Here is a 25,668-nt window from a genome sequence, read left to right as displayed (position 1 = left end):
ATTTAAGATGATTGGACTCAGAGAAGTGTTTTATTAGCCTGTGTAATGTATCAATTCATTTTTTTGGATTTATTAAAAAAAGAAAAGAAAAAGACAAGTGACCAGCAAAAAAAATCAAAAGACTAATCTAAAAAAAATAGTAATAATAACAATATAGTAATTTAAACACACATACATATACAAAAAAATGGACAATGTGATTAAAAGAAAACAAAATTGCTTTAAAAAAATACAAAATAAAACTTGGAGAGCGCAAATATTAAGGTCATAAAAAAACACTGATCGAAATAAAAAAATATAATAAAAAAAATAGTAATAATAACAATATAGTAATTTAAACACACATACATATACAAAAAAATGGACAATGTGATTAAAATAAAACGAAATTGCTTTAAAAAAAATACAAAATAAAACACGAAGAGCGCAAATATTAAGGTCATAAAAAAACACTGATCTAAATAAAAAAATATAATAAAAAAAAATAGTAATAATAACAATATAGAAATTTAAACACACATACATATACAAAAAAATGGACAATGTGATTAAAAGAAAACAAAATTGCTTTAAAAAAATTACAAAATAAAACATGGAGAGCGCAAATATTAAGGTCATAAAAAAACACTGATCGAAATAAAAAAAATACAATGAAAAAATTTAAACCACCAAAAAATGCTTCCACAAATAAATGACCAACAAAAAAATCTAGGGCCCAGAAGAGATCTAATAACAGTATCAATTAAGACAAATCGTGGATTTTGGGTAAATATTTAACTGCTTTAGTAAATCAAGATGAATATTTTAGAGAGAGAAAAAAACAAAAACAGGAGCAGAGTTTACAAAATTGGATTTTTTTCATATCCAAGTCCACGATGAATAAGCTAACTAGCCTAAGCTAACAATTGAAAAACAGGATTCGACATGAACCTATCAACTCTCCTGAACTTATATTTTTTTGCCACCAAATATATCCATAAAGTCTTTTTACCCCCAAAATTTAGCTGTAGCACTTTTATTCTTAAACCAAGACAAAGTGATCGTGATATTTTCGTGATATTGCTAGCCTGGTTGTTGCTAGCCAAAATGCATTATGTAAAATGTGAAGGGAGCATTCAGAAAATGTTCCAATTTATCATTTGAAGCACTTATATTAATTGTACTTTTACAATAAGGAAATAAGTGTTTGAACACCCTGCTCTTTTGCTATTTCTCCCACTTAGAAATCATATCATGGAAGAGTCTGACATTTTCATCATAGGCGGATGTCCACTGAGAGAGATAAACTAAAAAGAAAAATCCAGAAATCACAATGCACGATTGTTTTAACGATTTATTCGTGTGATATGGCTGCAAATCAGTACCGTGTTTTCCGCACTATAAGGCGCACCGGGTTATAGGGCGCACCCCCAAAAAATAGTTTTTGGTCCTATATTTTCCATACATAAGGCGCACCGGATTATAAGGCACTACAATGGGAACGTCGACAAAACAGTCAGATAGTTCAGTCAAACTTATTACCCCCCTTATTACCCCGAAAGCTTGCAAAGAAGCAAATACGTGTCTCAGACATGTACGGAAACAGTGTCTGTACGATGTCACCAATCACACAAATGCATCGTTCCAAATATCATTCGGAAGGTTAAAGTCTTGGGATTCAAGAAATGCCAAACATTTTAGTTTCCATTTTATTTTTACTGTGCATATGACAATAAACACTTTGAATTGAATTTAGTTTAAAAATAGTCTCATCACAGAAACATCAAGATCGTTCTAAAACAAGATACCGGGAAAATATAAAGCCGCATAGCTCACCGAAGTTCTCTTGCAGCCATCACGTTCAATCATGATACGTAACCATGATCTTCTTACAGCCGTGAGTGTAATAAATCCAGGAGAGTAAAATATTTACAAATACAGAATAGTAAAAAATGTTTTCTCTCTGCCGTAGTACAACCCAATCAACGTGTGATTCACATTCATCTTTTTCGGCCAATTGCAGGCTTTGTTTCGCCCCTTTAGCCTATGCGAGCCTGTAAATGATAAAAAGGATCCGCCCCCTTTACCTCCGAATAACTTTAGCCAATAGTGACTGATTCAAATGATGATTGACACATTGGTTAGGAAATGAAACGCCGGTATATAAATCCCAGCATACGCCGCGGACGACTTCGCCTTCGGGGGAAAATCTAGTCGGCGGCTGCTTGCCTTAGTTGCAAGACTTTGCGACTTAATTTTGATCCATAGATAAGGCGCACTGTATTATAAGGCGCATGGTCAGCTTTTGAAAAGAAAGGCTTTTAGGTGCGCCTTATAGTGCGGAAAATACGGTATTTGAACACCTGAGAAAATGAATGTTAACATTTGGTAGAGTAGCCTTTGTTTGCTATTAGAGAGGTCAAACGTTTCCTGTAGTCTTTCACCAGGTTTGCACACACTGCAGGAGGGATCTTGGATTGTATGGGGTAGACAGGTGTCTTTATGCAGCCAACAACATATATGGAGTGCAGGTGGGAAGTCTAACAAGTCTTTCAGGGTCCGAATTCTAGATGATACACAGATGTTCAAATACTTATTTGCAGCTATATCACACAAATAAATCGTTAAAAAAATGATGCATTGCGATTTCTGGATTTTTCTTTTTAGTTTATCTCTCTCACAGTGGACATGCACCTAAGATGAAAATTTCAGTCCCCTCCATGATTTCTAATAGGGTGTTCAAATACTTATTTTCTTCCCTGTAGCTTTCTAAACATACAAAAAAAAACTATTGAACTCCGAGTAACAATTCTAAATGAATTTCACTGCCTAGAAATGATTTGTTGGCCACCTAAAAATCTCCCAAAATCATCTAACCTTGTTTATGCTCAAGTGTTAAAGTGAGTTGTGCGCAAGAGTTTTCTGTTCTCCGTCCTCTTACCTTCCGTTACGCATGTCGTGTTGCCTCATGTTCTTAATGAAGTGGATCTTCTTGAAGCTCTTTGGTCGAGGGGAACCCGATAAGGTTCGGCACCTGATGTGGAAAAAGTGGGGAGAAAATTACCGGATTTTCCGCACTATAAGGCGCAACGGGTTATAGGGAGCACCCCGAAAAAATAGTTTTTGGTCCTATATTTTTCATACATAAGGCGCACTGGATTATAAGGTGCTACAATGGGAACGTCGACAAAACAGTCAGATAGTTGAGTCAAACTTATTACCCCCTTACCATTCCAAAAGCTTGCAAAGAAGCAAATACGTGTCGTAAACACGTGCGGATGCGGTGTCCGTATGATGTCACTCAAATGCATCGTTCCAAATATCATACTGAAGGTTAAAGTCTTGGGATTCAAGAAATGCCAACCATTCCTTAGTTTCTATTTTCTTTTTCGCTCGCAACTTTACTGTGCATATGACAATAAACACTTGCAATTGAGTTTAATTTAAAAATAGACACTCCATTCCATCCATTATCTGCACCGCTTATCACAAAAACATCGAGTTCAGTCTGAAACAAGATACAGGGAAAATATATAGCTGGAGTAGCTCACCGAAGTCGTTGTGTTCAATAATAATGTGCAACCATGGTCCTCTTATATCCGTGAGTGTAGTAAATCCAGGAGAGTAAAATATTTACAAATACAGAACAGAATAGTAAAATACTGTTTCCTCTATGCCGTCAACCCAACATGCTATTCACATTCATCTTTTTCGGCCAATTGCCCCTTTAGCCTATGCCAGCCTGTAAATGATAAAAAGGATCCGCCCCCTTTACTTCCGAATAACTTTAGCCAATAGTGACTGATTCAAATGATGATTGACACATTGGTTAGGAAATGAAACGCGGGTATATAAATCCCAGCATACACCGCGGACGACTTCGCCTTCGGGGGAAAATCTAGTCAGCGGCTGCTGCATTAGTTGCAAGACTTTGCAACTTAATATTGATCCATATATAAGGCGCACTGTATCATAAGGCGCATGGTCAGCTTTTGAAAAAAATAAAGGCTTTTAGGTGCGCCTTATGGTGCGGAAAATACGGTACTATAACTGTACCAATTTATCCATCCATCTACCCAGATAGATCATTTGCTAACTCGCTAGATAAAGAGCTAGCTAGCTAGCCTGATAGATAGCTCCCTTGCTTGATAACTACGATAACCTGATAGTTAGTTAGCTGGTACTTTCTACAGTATTACAGAGTCTAGATCACAGTGCTGTTGTGCCTGTATAATCAGAGTTGGGTAGGGTTACTTTAACTTGATTACCGTAAATTCCGGACTATAAGCCGCTACTTTTTTCCCTAACTTTCAACCCTGCGGCTTATTCAGTGATGCGGCCAATTTATGTCATTTTTCTAACGGCCACCAGCGGCGCTCGAGTGTAGCTACCATTAACTGCCCTGTTAAAGCTATACTATTATTATTAAAGCTTTGAAAACTCTGTCAGTGTAAATATTTTCTTTGTAAATATGTGTAACCATGTATAATATGTATTTGCAACTGTATATTTTTGTAATGTATTTATTTGTATTTATTTTAGACACTTATTCTGATATGTTTTGCACGGATGAACGAAAAGTGAGGGGCGGAACAAACGCGGGGTGCCGAGTTTAAGTGGGGACCGCTAAAGGTGAGGGACAGACAAGGAAAGAAGAGGGGGTAAAAAGTTGGTTAAAGAAAAAGGAGTTGCGTGAGTAAATGTGTTCATCTGATATATTTTTCCTACCCTTACTTCTTTTGCTCTCTCTCTCTCTTTATTTTGCTCTCTCTCTCTCTTTATTTTGCTCTCTCTCTTTAACTTCTTTTGCTCTCTCTCTCTCTCTCTTTAACTTCTTTTGCTCTCTCTCTCTTTAACTTCTTTTGCTCTCTCTCTCTCTCTCTCTCTAACTTCTTTTGCTCTGTCTCTCTAACTTCTTTTGCTCTGTCTCTCTCTCTCTCTCTCTAACTTCTTTTGCCCTCTCTCTTTCTCTCTCTCTCTCTCTTTAACTTATTTTGCCCTCTCTCTCTCTCTTTAACTTCTTTTGCTCTCTCTCTTTCTTTATTTTGCTCTCTCTCTCTTTAACTTCTTTTGCTCTCTCTCTCTTTAACTTCTTTTGCTCTCTCTCTCTAACTTATTTTGCTCTCTCTCTTTAACTTCTTTTGCTCTCTCTCTCTGGCTCTCTCTTTAACTTCTTTTGCCCTCTCTCTCTCTCTTTAACTTCTTTTGCCCTCTCTCTCTCTTTAACTTATTTTGCGCTCTCTCTCTCTCTCTCTCTTAACCTATTTTGCCATAACCTCCTTTTTTCCTTTTCTCTCTTTTCTCTTTTCATACCCTTGGCGCTTTTCTTTTATCTTCATACCCTTGGCGCTTTCTTTCTATTTCTCTTTGGGTTTCTTTCTTCCTCTCCCTTTTTTTTCCCCCTCTCTCACAACTTTTTATCTTTTGTTTCTCACGCTCTCTCCCTCTCTCTCTTTTTTTTCTTTCTCCCGCCCTCTCTCCTTTTCCCTCCCCTTTTCTCTTATTTCCTTATCTCTCTTTTTCTTTCTCTTTAATCTACTAGTCTGGCCCGCGACAGAATATTTGTTCTATGGTGTGGCCCCCGAGTTCAAATGAGTTTGACACCCCTGATGTAAGGTATTGATTGATGGATTGATTTATAAGCCAAGCTCCAACACTACTTTTTGGGGATAGGTTTCCAGAAGCTCTGTAAAAAATTATATCGGTGGGAAAAGAAACGCTTATTGTGCACTTATAAGACTATATCTCATCTCATCTCATTAGCTGTACCGCTTATCCTTATTAGGGTCGCGGGGGGCTGGAGCCCATCCCAGCCATCTCCGGGCAGTGGGCAGAGGACACCCTGAACTGGTTGCCAGCCTTTATCACAATACAATATCTCAAGTCTTGAAGCGAAGCCCAGTCGTACCTGCGGAGAGGAGCATTCTCCTCAATGTCTTCTAACGTTTCTAACGAGGAGCGCTGGGAGATGAGCCGGCGTCTGCAAGGAAAAACACAGAAATTACTACAAAATATTAAGTACGACAGTATTCACCCAACTTTTTTGCGTAACTCCCGAATTAAGGGAATTTCCAAAAACATATATAAAAACATTATGTATATTTAATAGAGTAACACAATGAATCTACAGTTTCCCTTATCTGGAATATTTATATCCTGCTAAACACGATGGGAGTTTTAGTACAGACATGAATGATGCAACTAAGCCCCAATTTACTCATTGAAAAGCCTCATGTCAATTACCGTAAATTCCGGACTATAGAGCGCACCTGATTATAAGCCGCACCCACCACATTTCGGGAGGAAAACCGATTTTGTACATACACAAGCCGCATCTGTATATTAGCCGCATGTGCCCACATTGAAAAAAATGCAACACAAACACAAAATGAACCCATACCCGACACGGTCCAAAAATCAAAGCCGGCAAAATGAACGGAAAATGATACCGGTACTTAAGGTTTGATGCAGACCTCCAGAGTCCGGGTGCCCGTTGAAAGTAATCCAAGGAAAAAAGTGTATGTTTCCAAAGGTAAGGGTGGGAAAAATATATATCCACTATTGTCGGCCGCGTCCACAAACACGTTTCACCTTTACTCCACTTCCCGTCAGCCCGCGTTTGCCCCGCCTTTTCTTTCTCATTTGCTCGTGCAAAACATCAGAATAAGTTTCTAAAATAAATACATTACAAAAATATACAGATGCAAAAATACATATTATACATGGTTACACATGTTTACAAAGAAAGACGATACACCGAGAGAGTTTTCAAAGCTTTAACAATAATATAACTTTCATCCCAAACCGTGCCTGTGAAGGGTAGCAAAACACTACTAGGAACACGTTCGCAATACAGTAAACGGCTCTGATAAGAAAACACACCGTACTTTTTCATACCACGGTACACCGTCCTCATCTTCCTCCTTATAACAACGTCTTCAATGTCGTCTACCCCAGTAGGGGAAAGAGACTTTGTCATATAGACGTAGTCCCACACTAATCAAAAACATGCTATCAACACGCACGCAAGGTAAAATCCACGTGCAGTAGCTCGGTTTCCTTCTTTATCAGACTGCTCGATTGAGTTTAGAAAGCTGCGTCATGTGCCTTTCTTTTTGAAATTTGCATGATGAGGGTATGTTGTTGCAGTCTTCCTCGGCGCATATATTCCACCGGTCTAAATCCTACCTTTTGCACTCGAGCGCCACTGGCGGCCGTTAGAAAAATTACATTAATTGGCAGCGTCACTGAATAAGCCGCAGGGTTGAACGTTTGGGAAAAAAAGTAGCGGCTTATAGTCCGGAACTTACGGTACATACTAAAAAATTAAAAAAAATAAAAAATTAAATAAGTATATCGAAAAATAATTTGAATAATAATACCTTTTCTCGCATGACGGCGAAGATAGGAACAGAAAAGAAATGTAAGGCGTACCCACTGAACCCAAAATAATGACTTTTGGTTCAAACAAACAGTAAAAATTAGCTGAAAATATGTTAATGAAGAATCAAAAACCACCCTGGATCTGCAAGGAAATAGTCGTACTGACACCCTGGACCGACATCCACAGAGTGGAAACTAAAACACGTTTACATGCTAAAACTTTCATGAGCAAACCCAAACGCTTACTGATTAACTTCTCAACTTCACAACTCGACAATAGCTGAGCAAATGTGGTTAAATGCTGACAAATAAACCAGACACTGAGAAAACAAATTGATGAACACGTTTTTGTCACTAGCAAGATACATTTTTCACACCAGCAAGTGTGTCTGCACCGAAATAGGTTCGGCAACTTGCTTTTTACATAAAGTGTTGAAAAAAAACATGGCGGTTTTGGAGACGAGACACCTTGAGCAGCTAGTCTTTAAAATGCTAACTTCTGTGCAGGGTTGGGTAGGGTTACTTTAACTGGATTACTTTCAATTACTTTTGGATTACTCTGCATTTTGATCTGCATTTTTTTTAATATAGCGCTTTTCAAGTCAATGACTTCCCAAAGCGCTTTACAATGTGCTCCACATTTCCCAATAGCGGCCTTGCAGCCATGTAAGGCGCTAACCTGCTTATTGGGGGTATTAGGGGTTCAGTGTCTTACCCAAGGACACTTCGACATGTAACACGGACGAGCCGGGATTCGAACAGGGATCCCTTGATCCCAAGACGAGCGCTCTACCTCCTGAGCTACTGCCGCCCCATTACTCCAATACCAAATATGCTAAGAAAAGACAAAAGAAACTAAATATGAATCAAATGATGACTCACAACACGTGGTAAGCTTTCTCTCCTGGCTTTGATCTCTTTGATCTCCGGCAAAACGAACATAAAATGCGACAGAAACAAAATGAAAATAAATCCAAACGGCTTGCCAACATCATTTTTGCCGTTCCATGTATTCCGTTACTCCCCAAACCTGCACAAAATGTAGTCATTTTATTCATGTTTAGTTTCTTTTGTCTTCTATTAGCATATTTGGTATTGGAGTAATCCAAAAGTAATTGAAAGTAATCCAGTTGAAGTAATCCTACCCAACCCTGCTTCTATGATGCCATCCTTTTGCTGCACCACCTTAACGATTTAACTTGCCCTAGTTGGAAACCCGAATATGAAGCAGACAACGTATAATGCTTTAAAATTCCAATATGAATCAGAAACCCGGGTTTTAAACCCTAGTTGGAAACCCCAAATGAAGCATTAAATGAAGCCCAAACCCTAGTTTATAACCCTATTTATCTATGTATCTATCTACCTTGGTCATATCCCTCAAGAGGGGTGACCGAGAGCAAGACACACACATACAATAACAAAGAAAATAAAGTGGAAATAAATAGCAAAAAAACACACACAAATTTTTGGACCATGGCCAACCCAATTGCCCAAACACCCAAACAAGTTAGGCACCTCGGCACCCAAGTCGGTCATGCTTTCTTCCCTCCAGATGAAACGGGACACCAGAAAGCGGCCATGTCACTCGGGTCAGGGTGACACAACACACTCTTTTGTTCAACAGCAGGGCCTGACAGCTTTCACTGGTTTACCCCTGCCGCATCATACGGGTGCCCAGCCCATCCTTAAGAACCCTATTTAAAAACCCTAAAAATGATTTAAAACCTTAATATAAATGGTAAATTTAGAGCGTGTTTTAAGTCACTAAAAACCTCCCAAAGCACTTTACAATGTGCTTCACATTAACCCTTTCTCAAACACTAAGGCACAAGATAGCGGCAACAGCTGTGCAAGGCACAGACCTGCCTATCGGGGGCCTTAAGGGCCAAGTGTTTTGCCCGAGAACACCTCAACATTGAATCCAAACGCGAGGTGAAAACCCGAGTTGGAAAACCTAAAAACGCTTTAAGGACCTTCAATTATGGTGTGCTAAAACCCTATTTCGAAACCTTATAAAAAGTTTTAAAATTGTATGAATCTAAAACCCAGCATTTAAAACCCTAGTTGGAGACCGTAAAACAACCTTTAAAACCCTAAAATGAAGCTGAAACCCTAGTTAGAACCCTTAAATTGAAACCCCCAAAACGCATTGTTTGGTTTGGACTCATGCAGAGGATGGATGAGAAGCGATTGTTGAAGAGGATCTACAGAGCAGAAGTCAATGGAAGGAGACCAAGAGGAAGGCCGCGATTGACGAGGATAGATGGTGTCATGAGTGCACTGCAGGAAAGAGGTCTAAAAGTAGCGGACGCTAGAGCTCTTGTTGGTGATAGGAATGAGGTTTGCGAAAGGATAGTGAGATGTTTGGACCCATTCTAAGGGATGGGCAGGGCACCCGTATGATGCGGCAGGGGTAAACCAGTGAAATCTGTCTGGCCCTGCTGTTGAACAGAAGAGTGTGTTGTATCACAGCATGTCCAACTTCGGTGTCAAGGTGCTTAACTTGTGTAGGTTGGCCATGGTCAAATTTTTGTGTGTTTTTTTGCTACTTTCCTTTGTTATTTATTTTGTTTTTTGTGTATGTGATAAAGTTAAAACTTATATAAACTCTATGTTGGCAGAATTACTCAAATAAAAACAAGCATTAAGGTAAATACATTTCCCTAGCGGGAGAGCACTTTCCTGTGCCCCGGCAGCACTGCCCGCTCCCGTGTGTCTAGTTAACTTTATTCAAACAGGAAACAAAAAAATTCACCGGAAATGCAACTTCAAAATAAAAGAGTACAAGACTGATAAACGTACAAGAGATGCAATTAGACTGATTATTGAAACGTTACTTCGTGTGTGTGTGTGTGTGTGTGTGAAAGATTGTTTTTATATTTAGGAATATAAAAACAAGTTATATTCACACAGTGAATTCGGAGAAATGTTACAACCAAAACGACCAACCTATCATTATGTGTTAGTCTTGCTGTCGGTCGCCCCTCTTGAGAGATATGACCAGGGTAGATAGATTTCAAACCCTAGAATGAAGCAGAAATTCTAAAACCCTTTAAAATCTAAATCCCGAGTTTGAAACCCTAAAAAAGCTTACAAACTCTTAAATCACTGTAAGATGAAACCCTAGTTTGAAACCCTATTTCAAAACCCTAAAAACGTTTTAAAACTACATGAATCCAAAACCCTGCGTTCAAAACCCTAGTTGGAGACTGTAAAACAACCTTTAAAATCCTAAAATGAAGCTGAAAACCTAGTTAGAACCCTTAATTTGAAACCCCCAAAACGCTTTAAAATCCTAGAATGAAGCAAAAATCTTAAAATGATTTAAAACTCTAATATGAAGCCAAAACCTGAGATGGAATCTCTAATCTTAAACCCTAAAAAAGCTTTAACGCTCGAAAATGAAGATGAAGCCCTAGTTTAGAACCCTTAGAATGCTTTAAACCCTTAATATAAATCTAATACCCGGGTTTTGAACCCTAGTTGGAAACTGGAAACCCTAAAAAAAAGCTTCAAAGCCCTAATATAAATCTGAAACTAGTTTGAAACAACTGTCGGAAACCTATAAACCAGGGGTGTCAAACTCATTTTAACCCGGGGGCCACACGAAAGACCAAATATTCTCTCGGGGTCCGGACTAGTAGATTAAGGACAATGAAAAAGAGAGAGGGTGGGACAAACAAAGAGAGAAAGGGAGAAAGAAAGAGAGAGAGAAAGAAGGAGAATGTGAGAAACAAAAGAGATAGAAAGAGAACTAGTGAGAGAGGGGGAGGTAAAGAGAAAGAAAGAAATACACAGAGAATTAGAAAGTGAAAAGGAGAGAAAAGATAAGGAGAGAAAAAGAGAAGGGGAAAGCAAGAGAAAGAGGGAGAATGAGAGAAGAGAGGGAGAGAAAAGGAAAAGGGAAGAGAGAGAACAATAAGGTAAAAAGACACAAAGAAAGACAAAAAGGATCAAAGAAAGAGAAAAAGAGAAAGAGAGAAAGTGAAAGGGAGAGATGGAGAGTGAGAGAAAACAGAGGAAGAGAGAGAGAGAGAGAGAGAGAGAGGGGTAAATACTAGTACAGTGTTTGTGAGAGGCAGCTGGCTTTGGCCACATCAAGTGGACATATTTCAACATGCAGCTTGTTTTTCTCTTGTGCTTCCCTCAGCATTGTCTCGCGGGCCGGATTCAATCCCTTAGTGGGCCTGATCCGGCCCGCCGGCCGCCTGTTTGACACCCCTGCTATAAACCATATATAAAGTATGAAACCTGAATAAACGCCTCTTAGATTTCAACCAGAATCTATTGCTTTTTGTTAAGCTAGCCTTTCTTAGTTAGCATCTAACGCTAAGTTTTACTTCGCTATCATGTGTTCGAAAAAATGCACCTTTGTTGTTTGTTCGCGGGAATAAACTTGCGTCATTGAATGTGACAAGTGCAGACTCTTAAGCAAGCTAACGTCTTCCCGCAGAGCTCGTGGTTAACCAGAGACCGAGATCGACAAAAGATGTCTCCGTTTACGAAAGTCTCATGAGGTTTCAAACTCACAAGTTGATGCCTGCGTAACGGGCGTCGGCGCGAGGAGATAAAACAACAGAAGCCGGGTTGAGCATCTGGGAAGCATAACAACTCGTTCCCTTTTCCACATTTTGTCACTTTCGGATCTTAATCCAATGTAGCATAGCTAGCACCAGACTACTTTTGGACATTAGATTTGCTCTAAATCTGGTCTGTTCCATTTTAGACATGATGAAGTCCAACATTTAGGATTTGAATTTGGGTTGTGGATGATATTTAGTCCAAAAATAGTTATTTTTGTTTTTAATTTGTCCAACGAGGTCCAAATTTAGTCAAAAAAGCAGTTTAAATACAGATTTGTATGCTAGTGATACAGCAATTGCGCAATACAAGGGTTCCCCTGACGTTGTGTTCTAAATGCGGTATTTTGAAGTCAATGTCGAAGTAGAACGAAGTTAAGTAAAGTTAGTAGAGTTTTTCGAGAACCGGCTTCTTCGGCTCGGCTCACTAAAAGGAACCGGCTTTCGGGTCCTAAACGGCTTTTCGGGTTGTTTTTGCTTCTTTCATCCCTATATGGCCAAATATTATGTAAAATTATGCACAAAATGACTTAAAGGAAGGGGGTATAGAACAAAAAACAAAAAAAAAACAAAATGAAGAAGTAGTGAAAAGCTGAGAAAAAAAGAAACAAAAGGAAGAGAAAAAAGAAGGAAAAAAATCAGAAAAAAAGCCAGTAAAAAGGAAAAGAAAGAAACAAAGGAAAAAGTAAATAGAGAACAAAAAGAAAAAAGGAACAGCGAGGAAAAAATAAACACAATCAGATTTTTTTAAAGGAATTTAAATAAAATGGAAAAAACAGGGAAAAAGAAGAAAAAGTTTGGGTTGCATTCGAATAATTTCCAATTATATCAAGTGAATCGTGTTGCCAACATTGTACTTCCACTAAAAAATGTAATTTAATGCAGTTCTGTATCGTGCAACTGACTAAATAAGCCCCCAAAAATGCTAGTATTATGCGACAAAAGATACCAGGAATAAAAGAAATGGAAATCTTGTGAAAGAATTGTTAAAACAAATGACGTTTGTAGGCTGTACAACCTTAATCGTACATGAGTTAATTCATTCAAAAGAGAAAAATCATTTTGCATTGCCGGAAACTCATGCAAAATGTAACCTGATGTCAAGTTTTGGACATGTTTGATAATGATTTAGTTGCCACACTTGGGATTGCTGTTGCTCAGTGTTGTTTCAAGCGTTGCTCACCGACATTGCATGTATCCCTTTAATCTTTCATCCAGCTCTTAGCAAACAAATAAAAAAACAGTGATAGGAACCACAGTGTGTTGACCCCACGAGGACTTTGCACCAACCCCTGCAGACCAAAAGGCGTCTCTTCACGCCAAATTACTTTTAAACAATAACACATGGACGTGACGTTTGTTCACTTATGTAGTTGGACATTAATGACAATTATACATTATGCATTCCTCCAAGGATTATTTTTAATAGAGTGAGGGTTAAAGAACAAAAAGTTCCCAAGACGTTCCTTTCTTCAAAACAGAATCACAGATAAGTAATAGAATAGAATAGAATAGATTAGAAGATACCTTTATTGTCATTGTTACAAGATGGGTTAACATATTGTGACAACGAAATTGGGCATGACACTCCAGTTTCACACATTCACAGTGAGGTAAAAAAAAAAACAAGAAGATAAAGGAACAGAGAAGATAAGGTTATAAAACAAGGAGGATAAGGTTATAGTTACACAATGAACCTTGATTTAAATTTTGCGAGATTATATATATATATATATATATATATATATTATGCAGCACAGCGGCGCAGTTGTTAGCGCGTGTGCGGTACAGTTCTGAGGTCATGGGTTCAAATCCAGCTACCAACCTTCCTGTGCGGAGTTTGCATGTTCTCCCCGTGCTTGCGTGGGTTTCCTCCGGGCACTCCGGTTTCCTCCCACATTCCAAAGACATGCATTTCAGGTGGATTGGCCGGTCCAAATTGTCCCTAAGTGTGACTGAGCGAGCGAATTGTCTATCCCTGTGTGCCCTGCGATTGGCTGGCAACCAGTTCAGGGTGTCCCCTGCCCACTGCCTGATGATGGCTGGGATGGGCTCCAGCACCCCCGCGACCCTACTGTAATTAGTAATAGTAATTTCCTTTGTATTGTCATTCTTTGTAAATAAGCGGTGCAGATAATGGATGGTTGGATGGATATATATATTATATATACACACACATGCACTACAGTTTTGAATGTAAAATAAAAGATAATACAAGTAATTTTGTCCAACCCTTCCCTCTCTGAATACAGATGCTCCCGTACTTACGACCATTCGACTTACGTAAAACGGTAGACACGTACATTTTTTGGGGGATGTCTAAAACTATCCGGAAATTGCTGTAAGTTAGATTTTGTTCTGTATGCACCTTTTTCCAAGTACAGGAAAGTACTGTGGAGCTCCTTTCCGCCACTACTGGCATGGTGGCGCTGTGAGAGGTCACACAGCATCCACCCCGAAGAAGAAATCCGGCTTCTACTTCCTAGTTCGCGTGTAAACATAACAACGTGTACTGTATATCTAGTGCGCTAAGAACTTTGACGTTTTCATTGATCAATATCTTGTGCGTCCATTCAATATGGTTGGTGTAAAGTGTAAAGAAGAGGCGAGCCGTTTCTTATTAAATGAAAGTGCAATAAGAAACCTTGATGCGGTTGAGAAAGTGGTCTATTTTTCCGCCACTTTTTACCACGGCGTAGGAACTCGCCTAACTCTTGAAGCGCATCTTCCAAAAGTAAGTTGAACTCAACTTTTAATTATCTTTATAGAACATATCTGAACTGAAGCAACTTACGAACAAATTCTACATACGAACAATCGTCTCTGAATCTTGTACGTAAGTTGTCAAGATAATGTAAGAAGAAACCCTCTGAAATTAGCTCTTGTTTGCTCACGATCTAAATCTTCTCTCAATGGTTAACCCTAGAGTTATTTGAAGACTAATTGTTCTTAAATCTGTCAATATCAAGTAAAAGAAGTATTGTTGCTTTTGTGTAAAAAAGTTGGAAACCCTAAGAACGCTTTAAAACACCAATATAAATCCGAAACCCTCGTTTGAAACCCTAGAAATGCTTTCAATCACTAATATAAATGAGAAACCCTAGTTCGAAACCCTAGCTTGAGACCTCAAGAACTCTTTAAAAGTGAAAAAAGCCAAAACCTCAGTTTAAAACCCTAATAGAACTTCAAAATCCTAATATGAAGCAGAAACCCTTGTTTGAAACCCTAGAAATGCTTTCAACCACTAATATAAATGAGAAACCCTAGTTCAAAACCCTAGCTCGAGACCTTAAGAAAGCTTTAAAACCAAAAGAAGCCAAAACCTCAGTTCAAAACCCTAATAGAACTTTTAAATCCTAATATGAAGCAGAAACCCTCGTTTGAAACCGTAGTTCGAATTCATAAAAAACACTTTAAAACCCAAATTTGAATCCAAAACTCTAGTTTAAAACCCTACTTCAAAACCCTAAAAACACTTGTAGGAGCATAAACCCTAGTCGGGATCTCTAAAATCACCTTAAAACCTTAAAATGTATCTGAAACCCTTGTTTGAAACCTAAAAGATTTATAACCAGAATATAAAGGAGGTAAAAATAGTTTCTCATGACAGCGATAAAATGCTTAATAGTTGGAAAAGTTTAGGAGACTTAAAATTGCCGAAATAAGCCATTTATGCTGAAAAACTATTAAATATGTACAATTTATTTAACATAAAATATCATCACACACAAAATTCCACGTCCACCAAAAATAAAGCAATTTTCTGGTTTAAATATTTATTTAAAAAAAAAAAACGCAAAAATAATTTATTTTTTAAAATAAAAAAAATCTACAAAAAAAAAACAGATAAAAAACCAAGTTCATGTTTTTCACGAAGAAGGCGCTCAAAATGGGAAAAGAATGTTGCACATTTATGCTGAAAAACTATTAAATATGTACAATTTATTTAACAAAAATTTTACACACAAAAATCCACGTCCACCAAAAATAAAGCAATTTTCTGGTTTAAATATTTATTTAAAAAAAAAAAAAAAAACGCTAAAATAATTTATTTTTTAAAATGAAAAAAATCTACCAAAATAAAACACTGATAAAAAACTAAGTTCATGTTTTTCACGAAGAAGGCGCTCAAAGTAGGAAAAGAATGTTACAGGAAAAAATACTGAGAATTTTTTTTTTTATTATCTGTGAATACGCAGCACTCGACTGCAGAGCGATAAGGACACAGACTTTCACAAACAAGTACGTTCTCGATTTTATTTATCCGAGGGGAGGGGGAGGATCTGGCAAAGCAAATCAGTCGCATGTTTTCCTTTCCCCCCTGACAGGAGAAAACAGTCTTTCCTTCGTTTGTGTTGTAATTGATTCTAAGCGTGCCAACCAATGTTCCCTTTAATTTTCCTTACGGGTCTGAGCATTCACACAAAGTCGGTGAGCAACGCTTGAAACAACAGTGAGCCACCATAATCCCAAGTGTGGCATGATAATTAATGATCAAAACATGTCCAAAACTTGACATCAAGTTACATTTTGATGAGTTTCTGGCAATGCAAAATGATTTTTCTCTTTTGAATGAATTGACTCGTGTGCTATTGCAAAGGTTGTACGGCCTACAAACGTCGTTTGTTCTTACAATTCTTTCACAAGATATCCATTTCGTTTTTTTTTCCTGATATATTTTGTCGCATACTATTAACATTTTTGGGGGCTTATTTAGTCGGTTGCAAGATACAGAACTGTACTTAATCACATTTTTTAGAGGAAGTACAATGTTGGCAACAAGATTCACTTGATACAATTGGAAATTATTTGAATGTAACACAAAATCTTTTTTCTTTTTTCCGTGTTTATTTTCTACTTTTGTTTCAATTCCTTTAAAAAGAGTCTCATCGTGTACCGAGCTGTTACTTTTTTCTTTTTTTTTCTCCATTTCTTTTTTTCCTACGTTTCTTTCTTTTCTTCTGGCTTTTTTCTAAATGTTTCCTTCTTTTTTTCTCTTTGTTTTGTTTCTTTTTTTCCCAGCTCTTCACTACTTTTTTATTTTGGTATTTTTTTCTTTTTTGTTCTATTCCCCCCTTCTTCTAAGTCATTTTGTGCATAGTTTTACATAATATTTGGTCATGTTGGGATTAAAGAAGCGAAAACAACCTGAAGAGCCGTTTAGGACCCGAAAGAGCCGGTTCCTTTAAGTGAGCCAAGCCGAAGAAGCCGGTTCTCAACAAACTCTACTAACTTTACTCAACTTCGTTCTAATTCAACCTTGACTTCAAAATACCGCTTTTAGGACACAGCGTCAGGGAAAACCGTGTATTTTTACCTTCATGGCACTGTAACTTTGACTTAAGTCGCTTCTTAATTAGTAATTTTGAGCCCTCATTTTTGTGCGCTGGCTAGATTTTCTTGTGCGCTGAGAATGTGCTTAGAGGGAACACTGGTGCCAACTCTCAAAGTCCCGCATGTTTTAAAAAATAATAAGATGGCGAGAGCTCCGATTTCTTACTTTTCTCTCGACTGTACTGGTTGATGCTCTGAGACTTCTTAAATGGGAGCGAGGCTCCGGGCCAAGAACAAGTCTGAGGGGAGAACGTGCCTGTTGGGGCCCCTGAGAAAGGAAGTGGAAAGTGTGTGTGTGTGTGTAAGTGGGTGCATCACCTCCGGACACGTTTCTACTAGCAGCTGGCTGAATGTAAAACCACAAAAGAGGCGCTTGGAGCGTTACGTAATAATGTACGTAGTATCCTTTTTTGTGTACTTTCGTTTATTTTGGTTAATGGCGAACAGAAACCCCAGGAATATGAACCTAGTCGACCGGGAATAATGGAACCTGGCCACACAGGAGCTGGTTATTTTAGGCAGAAAGTACAGAAATTGTGGCCTGTCCTTTGAGATAGTTGTGATCAGGGTTGGGTAGGGTTACTTTAACTTGATCACTTTCAATGACTTTTGGATTACTACAATACCAAATATGCTCATAAAAGACAAAAGAAACTAAATATGAATAAAATGACTCCATTTTGTGCAGGCTTGGGGAGTAACGGAATACATGGAATAGCAAAAATGATGTTGGCAAGCTGTTTGGATTTATTTTCATGTTGTTTCTGTCGCATTTGATGTTAGTTTTGCCGGAGATCAAAGAGATCAAGGCCAGGAGAGAAAGCTTACCACCTGTTGTGAGTCATAATTGTATTCATATTCATAGAATTACAAGTCGCTAGCCGGGACTGGAGAGCAAAGGCGGTGTCAAGTTCGGAAATGAGGTCGGCAACAGGAAGCAGGCGGGAAACGGGGCAAAACAGATCGGATAACAGGCAGGTAGAACGGGGCAGAGTCAGGTCCGCAAACAGGTTGGCAATGAGGATCAGGCAGAGAAAAGCAGGGCAGGAACAGAGTCTGACGTAAGAGCTTACTGAGCTGGAGGCATCAGTTCGCATAACGATCTGACGGCTTGGAAGCCGGGGGTTTAAAAAGAGCACATCAGCCAATCAGCTGTCCGGGGTGTTGGCGCCAATCAAGCAGTCGCAGGTGCTCTGAATCTGCAATCATGACACACACTAGACACAAATTTCCTCTCTCAGCCCTGCTCTCGACAATAGTCGCCTGGGGATAATGGATCAGGACAAAACAGTGCAATTTGTTTTAAGTAGTTCACAGGGGCACGCTTTAGTTGCCCGGACTCTGCAGGTTGCAGTTTTCGACAACAGTGAACAGGGGATAACGGATTGCAGCCACAACAGTGAATTTCATTTTAAGTAAGCCAGAATGGCACAACTCTTGAAAAAGGGCCTTCTGCTGGTCCTCGCTTGCAGCAATATAGGACTTGGGATAATGGATTGCTGCTGTGCGAGTGCAGTTGATTTTAAGCGGAACTACAGTAATGGCTAAAAAGAGCAGCCAGGCCTGACAAAAATACACTCTGCCAGTCCCGTTTCGCAGCAATATGCTATTGGTGATAACACATCTCGGCACATGCCTCAGAGATTCGACCCAAGAAACAAATCACTAGTTTATGGTATCGAAACTAAAGGAGTGGTCAGTTGTTAATAATTGGAGGAAATATTAAATATATTACGATTTTAATGTAACGTAAAATCGGACTATAGTTGCGACTTTCAAGCCCGCGGCCTATCATTATTTCTAACGGCCGCCAGGGGGCGCCTGAGCAGGAAAGGTAAGAGTGAGACCAGTGGAATATGTGTTGAGGAAGACAGAGGTTTCGTATAACTTCGCGCCACCTGCATGAATAAAAATAGCATGAACAGACCCTCGTCATAGAATGGAGCAGTAACTATCATCCATCCATTATCTGCACCGCTTATCCTCAGTAGGGTTGCGGGGGTGCTGGAGCCCATCCCAGCCGTCCTTGGGCAGTGGGCAGGGGACACCCTGAACTGGTTGCCAGCCAGTAGCAGGTTACACAGAGACAGATAACTCACTCGCTCATTTACACCTAGGGACAATTTGGACCGGTCAATTAACCTGACCTGCATGTTTTGGGAATGTGGGAATGCCCGGAGGAAACCCGCGCAAGCACGGGGAGAACATGCAAACTCCACACAGGAGGTACGATCTTATGACCTCAGAACTGTGTTGAACACACGCTAACCACTGCACCGCTATGCTGCCCCACTGACTATCATATTGGGAATAATTTTGACCACGGAGGAGGAAGTCGCCTAACTCTTGAAACACATCTTCCAAAAGTAAGTTGAGCTCAACTTAATTTATCTTTATGGAACATATAATTTTATGAAAGGTTTACTGTTAAGCACAAAACAATACAGCTTACTTATACAAGCCTTAAACATACACACTATAGCACTGAAGCAACTTACGAACTTTTGAAATGAAAGTGGAATAAGAAAGCGTGATGCGGTTCAGAAATTGGTCGGAACCCTTTTTTTTCGGCCACTTTCTACCACAGAGGAGTATCTCTTGAAGCTCATCTTCCAAAAGTTAAACCTAACTTTATAGAGCATTTTATTTTATGAAATGATTATTTTTTTAGTACAAAACGATACAGGTTACAAGCCTTAAACATACTTAAATAAACCTGAAACATACAAAATATAGCACTGAAGCAACTTACAAACAAATTCAACTTACGAACGTTCGTAAGTTGGGCAGCGTCTGTACATCAAAAGCCTGAAACAGTTGCCCTCCTCGATGTGTTCCTGATGCCGTTGCTTTCATTTTATTTTTCGTTGCCTGCGTGTTTTTAAGTACTTAACAAACTGCATAAGTCGAGCGAGGCGGGCAGCTCATTGTCTTTGTTTGCATATGTACCCTATGCTGTCGTCTCACAATATTCTCCTGAGCATTTTTGTGAGGTACGATTTTTTTATTTTACGTATGCACTTCTTGTAAAACAATAAAGTACAATTTATTTTCACATCTAATTAAAAATTATAGATGTATTAGTCCAGGTCAGTTAATAAAGGTTTTGGTCTCAGGGCGACGTGGTAGCAGAAGGTTTTGGCATCAAAGAACCAGCAAGCAACTGTTGATGACAGCTGCCGTCGGCACCGGTCGATAAAAGGTTACCAAAAAATAAATGAGACGTTACTTTGTTAGTCGTTGACTGAGCCTTTTTTTAACCCCGCTAACGATGACAACACGGTTATAACATAGTAGTAACATAGTAATAACACAATCAGTTGTTATTTAAGAAATCCATCTCAAACTAGTAGCCGTCTCCCCATAATCGGTAACAAAAAAGTAGCTCTTTGTTTCAAAAAGGTTGGTGACCTCTGAAATAGGAGATGCCTCCTTTAAACCGAACATATTTAAAAAAGGAACAGGAAATGGCCCAAAATACAAGGGTCAACAACTGTTATGAAGCTAGCTGCCTGTTTTTGTTACCGATTAGCATGTCAGGCTACCAGTTTTATATGCATTTCCTAAATACCGTAAATTCCGGGCTATAGAGCGCACCAGATTATAAGCCGCACCCATCACATTTTAAGAGGAAAACCGATTTTGTACTTACACAAGCCTTACATAAGCCGCATGCGCCCACATAAAAACATGTAACACAATCACAAAATTAGCCCAAACCCAGATTTGAGTCCAGAGATTGTAACTTAATATAAAGTGCACAGTCCAAAAACCACAGCCGGCAAAATGAACAGAAAATGATACCGGTACTTAACGTTTGATGCAGACCTGCATAGTCCCGTTGAAACTAATCCAAGGAAAAAAAGTCTATATTTCCAAAGGTAAGGGTGGGAAAATTATATATCCACTATTGTCCGCCGTGACAACAGGTCTCACTCACCTTTACCTCACTTCCTGTCAGCCTGCATTTGCTCTGCCCCTCTTCTTTAATTCGCAAAACATATCAGAAGAAGTGTCTCAAATAAATACATTACAAAAATATACAGGTGCAAATACATATTATACATCGGTTACACATATTTACAAAGAAAGGCGGTACACCGAGAGTTTTCAAAGCTTTAATAATATTTATTATTACTTTCAACCCAAACCGTGCCTGTGAAGGGTAGCAAAACGCTACTAGCAACATGCTCGCAAGACAGTCTACAGCTCTGTTAAAAAAAACATACCGTACTTGTAGAAACCACGGTAAACTGTCCTTATCTTCCTCCTTGTACCTGACGTCATCAAAGTCGTCTTCCCCATCATGGGAAAGAGGCTTTGTCATATAGATGTCGTCCCACGCTCCCATATTCAAAAACACGCTAGCAACACGCTCGCAAAGTGAAGTAGCTCTGTTTCCTTCTTTATCGGACTGCCCGTTTGCTTTTAGCTTGAAAGCCACGTCATGTGCCTTTCTTTTTGCAATTTGCATGATGAGGATATGGCTACGCTAATTTAATTTGTGCACAAGCTAAGAAGTTGCAGTCTTCCTCGGCGCATATATTCCACCGGTCTAAATCTTATCTTTTGTACTCGAGCGCCGCTGGCGGCCGTTAGAAAAATGACATAAATTGGCCGCATCACTGAATAAGCCGCAGGGTTGAACGTTTGGGAAAAAAGTAGCGGCTTATAGTCCGGAATTTACGGCATCAGGTTATGTTATGTGAATATTGTGTCCTTACCAGGTTGTTGTAAGTATTCTAAGTTTAAAATCGAACGATTTAAGATTCAAGATTCAAATTGTTTATCGTTACACGCACAGTAAGAAACCACAATTCCCTGCCCAATGACATTTTTTTTTTTTGCTGTCCACACAGTTGCCAGCGTAAAAATAGAAACGAGGAAACTATATACAGTGGAACCTCGGTTTTCGAACGCGTCTCAGTTCGAACAAATCAGAGTCCGTCCAAAAATCTCGAGAAATTCTTGCTTCGTTGTTCGGTCAAAAAATCGGAGTTCGAACGCCGGTAATGCGTCAGTGCGTACGCTAGGGTGCGATGCTGAGCGGCGTACGGGTGTTTTAGCCCCTTATTATGCCTCCGAAGAAAGTCAAGCAAGCAGCAAAGTTGCTACAGGTGAAAAAAGAAGAGTAGTGCGTACAACTATTGCATTTAAGAAAGAAATAATAGCAAAATATGAAGGAGGTGTGCGAGTGTCTGATCTTGCTAGGGAATACGGTATTTTAAGAGAAAAGAACATCCTTCCAAACAATAATTTTCCTTCCTCCTCCATCCTTCTCACCGTGCACCTGCGCCTTCTGCTGACCACCACAAAGGTAAGAAATCCTATTCATAATTCTTTATGCTTTTTTTTTTTTTTTTTTTTTACACGTTCATGTTAGCGTCATCTTTCGTACGGAAGATTACGCTAACGCGAACGTACGATTAGCCCGGGTTAGCTTTATGTTTACGTTAAACATTCAAGGTAAACATTCAGGGTGTTGGAACGGATTAAAACGATTTACATTATTTTTAATGGGAAAAATGATTTCGGTGATCGAACAAATCGGTTTTCGAACAGGACTCCGGAACGGATTATGGTCCAGAACCGAGGTTCCACCGTACATGTAGACATAAAAGAATATTATGAACTTTAAAAGATAAAAAGAGATTAACTTGAGTTGAGTAAAGGCAAAGATAAAAATAAAGATAAAACACAAGATTAACTCAAGACTAAAATCGCGTCTTGAACTGGCCACACCACAATTAACTCAGATTTCCACATCCAGAAGACATCTAGAGTGAGGGGTCTTCTTCTTTTATGGAGATCACCCGGATTTTTGTTCCTGATTCGCGCAAATGGCTACCAGTTTGATATGCGTTTCTAAAATAACAACTTACCGTGTTGTTACCGTGTTATTACTATGTTATTACCATGTTGTAATTAATAGAAGGTTAAAATAGACTCAGACAACCACTAAAATATCTGACTTTTGTTAAGTCACAGAGTGATTTACATATATATTATATGTTAATGTTAAAAATTGATCGTGTATTCATGTCAATCATTTCCAATGCCGGTTAGAAATTAAACTTCCAAGAAAATCACAATGAGGCATCACCCGAGAGCTATATTCAGAACCAGTCTGCCGGCTGCTCAAGCATGTGTCAAACCCATGGCCCGCTGGCCAAATGCGGGCCACCGTATACTTTTATGTGGCTGGCAAGACAATGCTGAGAGAAGCACAAGAGAAAAATGACCTACAATTTGAAATATAGCCACAGGATGTTGCCAAAGCCGGGCGCCACTCGCAAAGCACCCACTGCACCTGTATTTGCCGACAACCATGAATCAACCAGAGTACATCGAGGAAACCCATCCGGTCACGGACGAAAAATATAAAATAAAAATAAATAAGAAATAAAGTAGAAGAGATACATTCTCATAGTCAGGTTAAATTTTCATATAAAAATAAAAAGAAGACTTTTAAATCATTTAATCAATTATTTAGAGTTGGCTGAGATAAACAAACTGTAGTGGAAATGAATTTAATTGTTGTTTTCCTTAATAAAAGCGACGAAATATTCAATCTTAGTGGAAGATAATTGCGGCTGAGTGGTTAGCATGGCTAGTTCTGAGGTCATGGGATCAAATCTAGCTACCAGCCTTCCTGTGCGGAGTTTGCATGTTCTCACTGTGCTTGCGTGGGTTTCTTTCAACATTCCAAAAACAAGCATGTCAGGTTGATTGGCCGGTCCAAATTGTCCCTAGGTAGGAAGATAGCTGGGATGGGCTCCAGCAACCCCGTGGCCCTACTATGGATAAGCGGTGCAGATTTTATGCGTGTTTTTGCTGACACTCTACGGCACAGGTGTCAAACAGTGGTTAGCGCGTGTGCGGCACAGTTCTAAGGTCTTGGGAACCTCCTGTGTGGGTTCAAATCCAGCTACCGGACTTCCTGTGCGGAGTTTGTATGTTCTCCCCGTGCGTGGGTTTCCTCTGGTTTCCTCCCACATTCCAAAGACATGCATTTCAGGTGAATTGGCCGATCCAAATTGTCCCTAGGTGTGAATGAGTGAGCGAGTTGTCTGTCCCTGTGTGCCCTGCCATTGGCTGGCAACCAGTTCAGGGTGTCCCCTGCCCACTGCCGGATGATTGCTGGGATAGGCTCCAGCACCCCCGCGACCCTACTGAGGATGAGCGGTGCAGCTAATGAGATGAGATAGTTATTATTTTATTATTATTTCTTAGACCCGCGAAGCTCTGAACCCGCGAACGTGGAACCGCGAAGTAGCGAGGTCCCACTGTATAGCCCCCTCCCGGAGTTAAAAGGAGTTTGACTGTATTACAGGGCTGCCTGGTGCCCGTGAGCAACGCTTAATCCGCGGGTATCGAACCGCAATGAAAGGGGATCCACTCATTTCATTTCCAACATGGACATGAACAAAAGTTGGCTGGACTTTACCTGGAGCGTTGCAGCTCCACCGCGGAGTTGGCGACCTCCGCGGGGTAGTTATGCGGTCCCTGCCTGGGGTACACCGCGGGCGAGACCCCCGGGGTGTACGTTTGCAATCTCCCGCGGGCTGACGGTGCAGACAGCGGCGTTCCGGGCGTGGGAAAACCCGGGGTTAGCGGTTCGCTCTCTCCGGGTTCCGAAGCGACGGACCCGGCTGAAGCGACCGAGCTGGTCCGGCTGCTCGCCAGGAGAGCCTGGTTGGGTAAGGCGGTGGCGGCGGCGGGCGAGGAGGCGGCGAAGGTGGCGACGCTCGGCTCCACGCGGGGTTCCGACTCTTCCCCTGCGGCAGTGTCCTCCGGCGGCTGCACGGGTCTCCCGTCCAGGGAGATGTTGGTGAGGAAGGAGAGCGCCGCCTGCCTCCGCCTGGGGTCCATGCGCTTCCGCGCCTGCGAGTTGTTGATGTGGTGGCCGTGCAGAAGCGTGGCCGCGGTGGTGTTGCTGGTGCTCGCGGCCGCCGCCATGCTCCTTCCTTCCTCCCTTCCTTCCTTCCTTCCTCCTCACCTCCAACGCATCAAAACCTACTTCCGATGATTTCTTGGGTGGGTTTTGTTGCAAAGGCCTTTGGACACTGTTGGTCTTTTTAAGTGCACGCGTGGAAGTGGGTTGAAAACAGCCAGGTCACGTGCTTGCAGTATTGTGGAATAGTGATGTGTGGTTCGCGGACGAAACGGCTCTGAGAGCAGACTCTTGAAAGGGTTGGGATTTCAATATCAAAATGTACCGTTTACCGAATTGGTCGAATTAGCAGGGTTGGGTTACTTTAACTGGATTAGTTTCAATCGCGGAACTTGAAGTCGGGATTGGGTTAATTTTTTTCCCCCACCCATACCTTTGGAAATATACACTTTTTTCTTTGGATTACTTTCAACGGGACCCGGACTCTGCAGGTCT

At 40.0% G+C, this 25,668-nt stretch overlaps 1 protein-coding gene across 2 annotated transcripts in view; it reads right to left on the bottom strand.

Annotated features, from left to right (window-relative positions):
* The window catches only part of cables1 (Cdk5 and Abl enzyme substrate 1), a 60,056-nt gene extending 34,656 nt beyond the window's left edge, over nt 1–25,400 (bottom strand). For both annotated transcript variants that reach the window (XM_088348218.1, XM_088348227.1), the window contains exons 1-3: nt 24,727–25,400; nt 5,888–5,959; nt 2,921–3,013 (exon numbers count right to left, since the gene is read on the bottom strand). In XM_088348218.1, coding sequence (XP_088204344.1) covers nt 2,921–3,013; nt 5,888–5,959; nt 24,727–25,238 — 677 coding nt within the window. In that variant the 5' untranslated portion in view covers nt 25,239–25,400. The remainder of the gene's footprint in view (nt 1–2,920; nt 3,014–5,887; nt 5,960–24,726) is intronic.
* Nucleotides 25,401–25,668: the final 268 nt, after the last annotated feature.

This window comes from Urocampus carinirostris, chromosome 1 (assembly GCF_059441175.1).
Source record: "Urocampus carinirostris isolate Australia breed hairy pipefish chromosome 1, RoL_Ucar_1.0, whole genome shotgun sequence".
Lineage (NCBI taxonomy): Eukaryota > Metazoa > Chordata > Actinopteri > Syngnathiformes > Syngnathidae > Urocampus > Urocampus carinirostris.
Note: the sequence above shows the minus strand (reverse complement) of the source record. Positions and strands in the feature narration are given on the sequence as shown.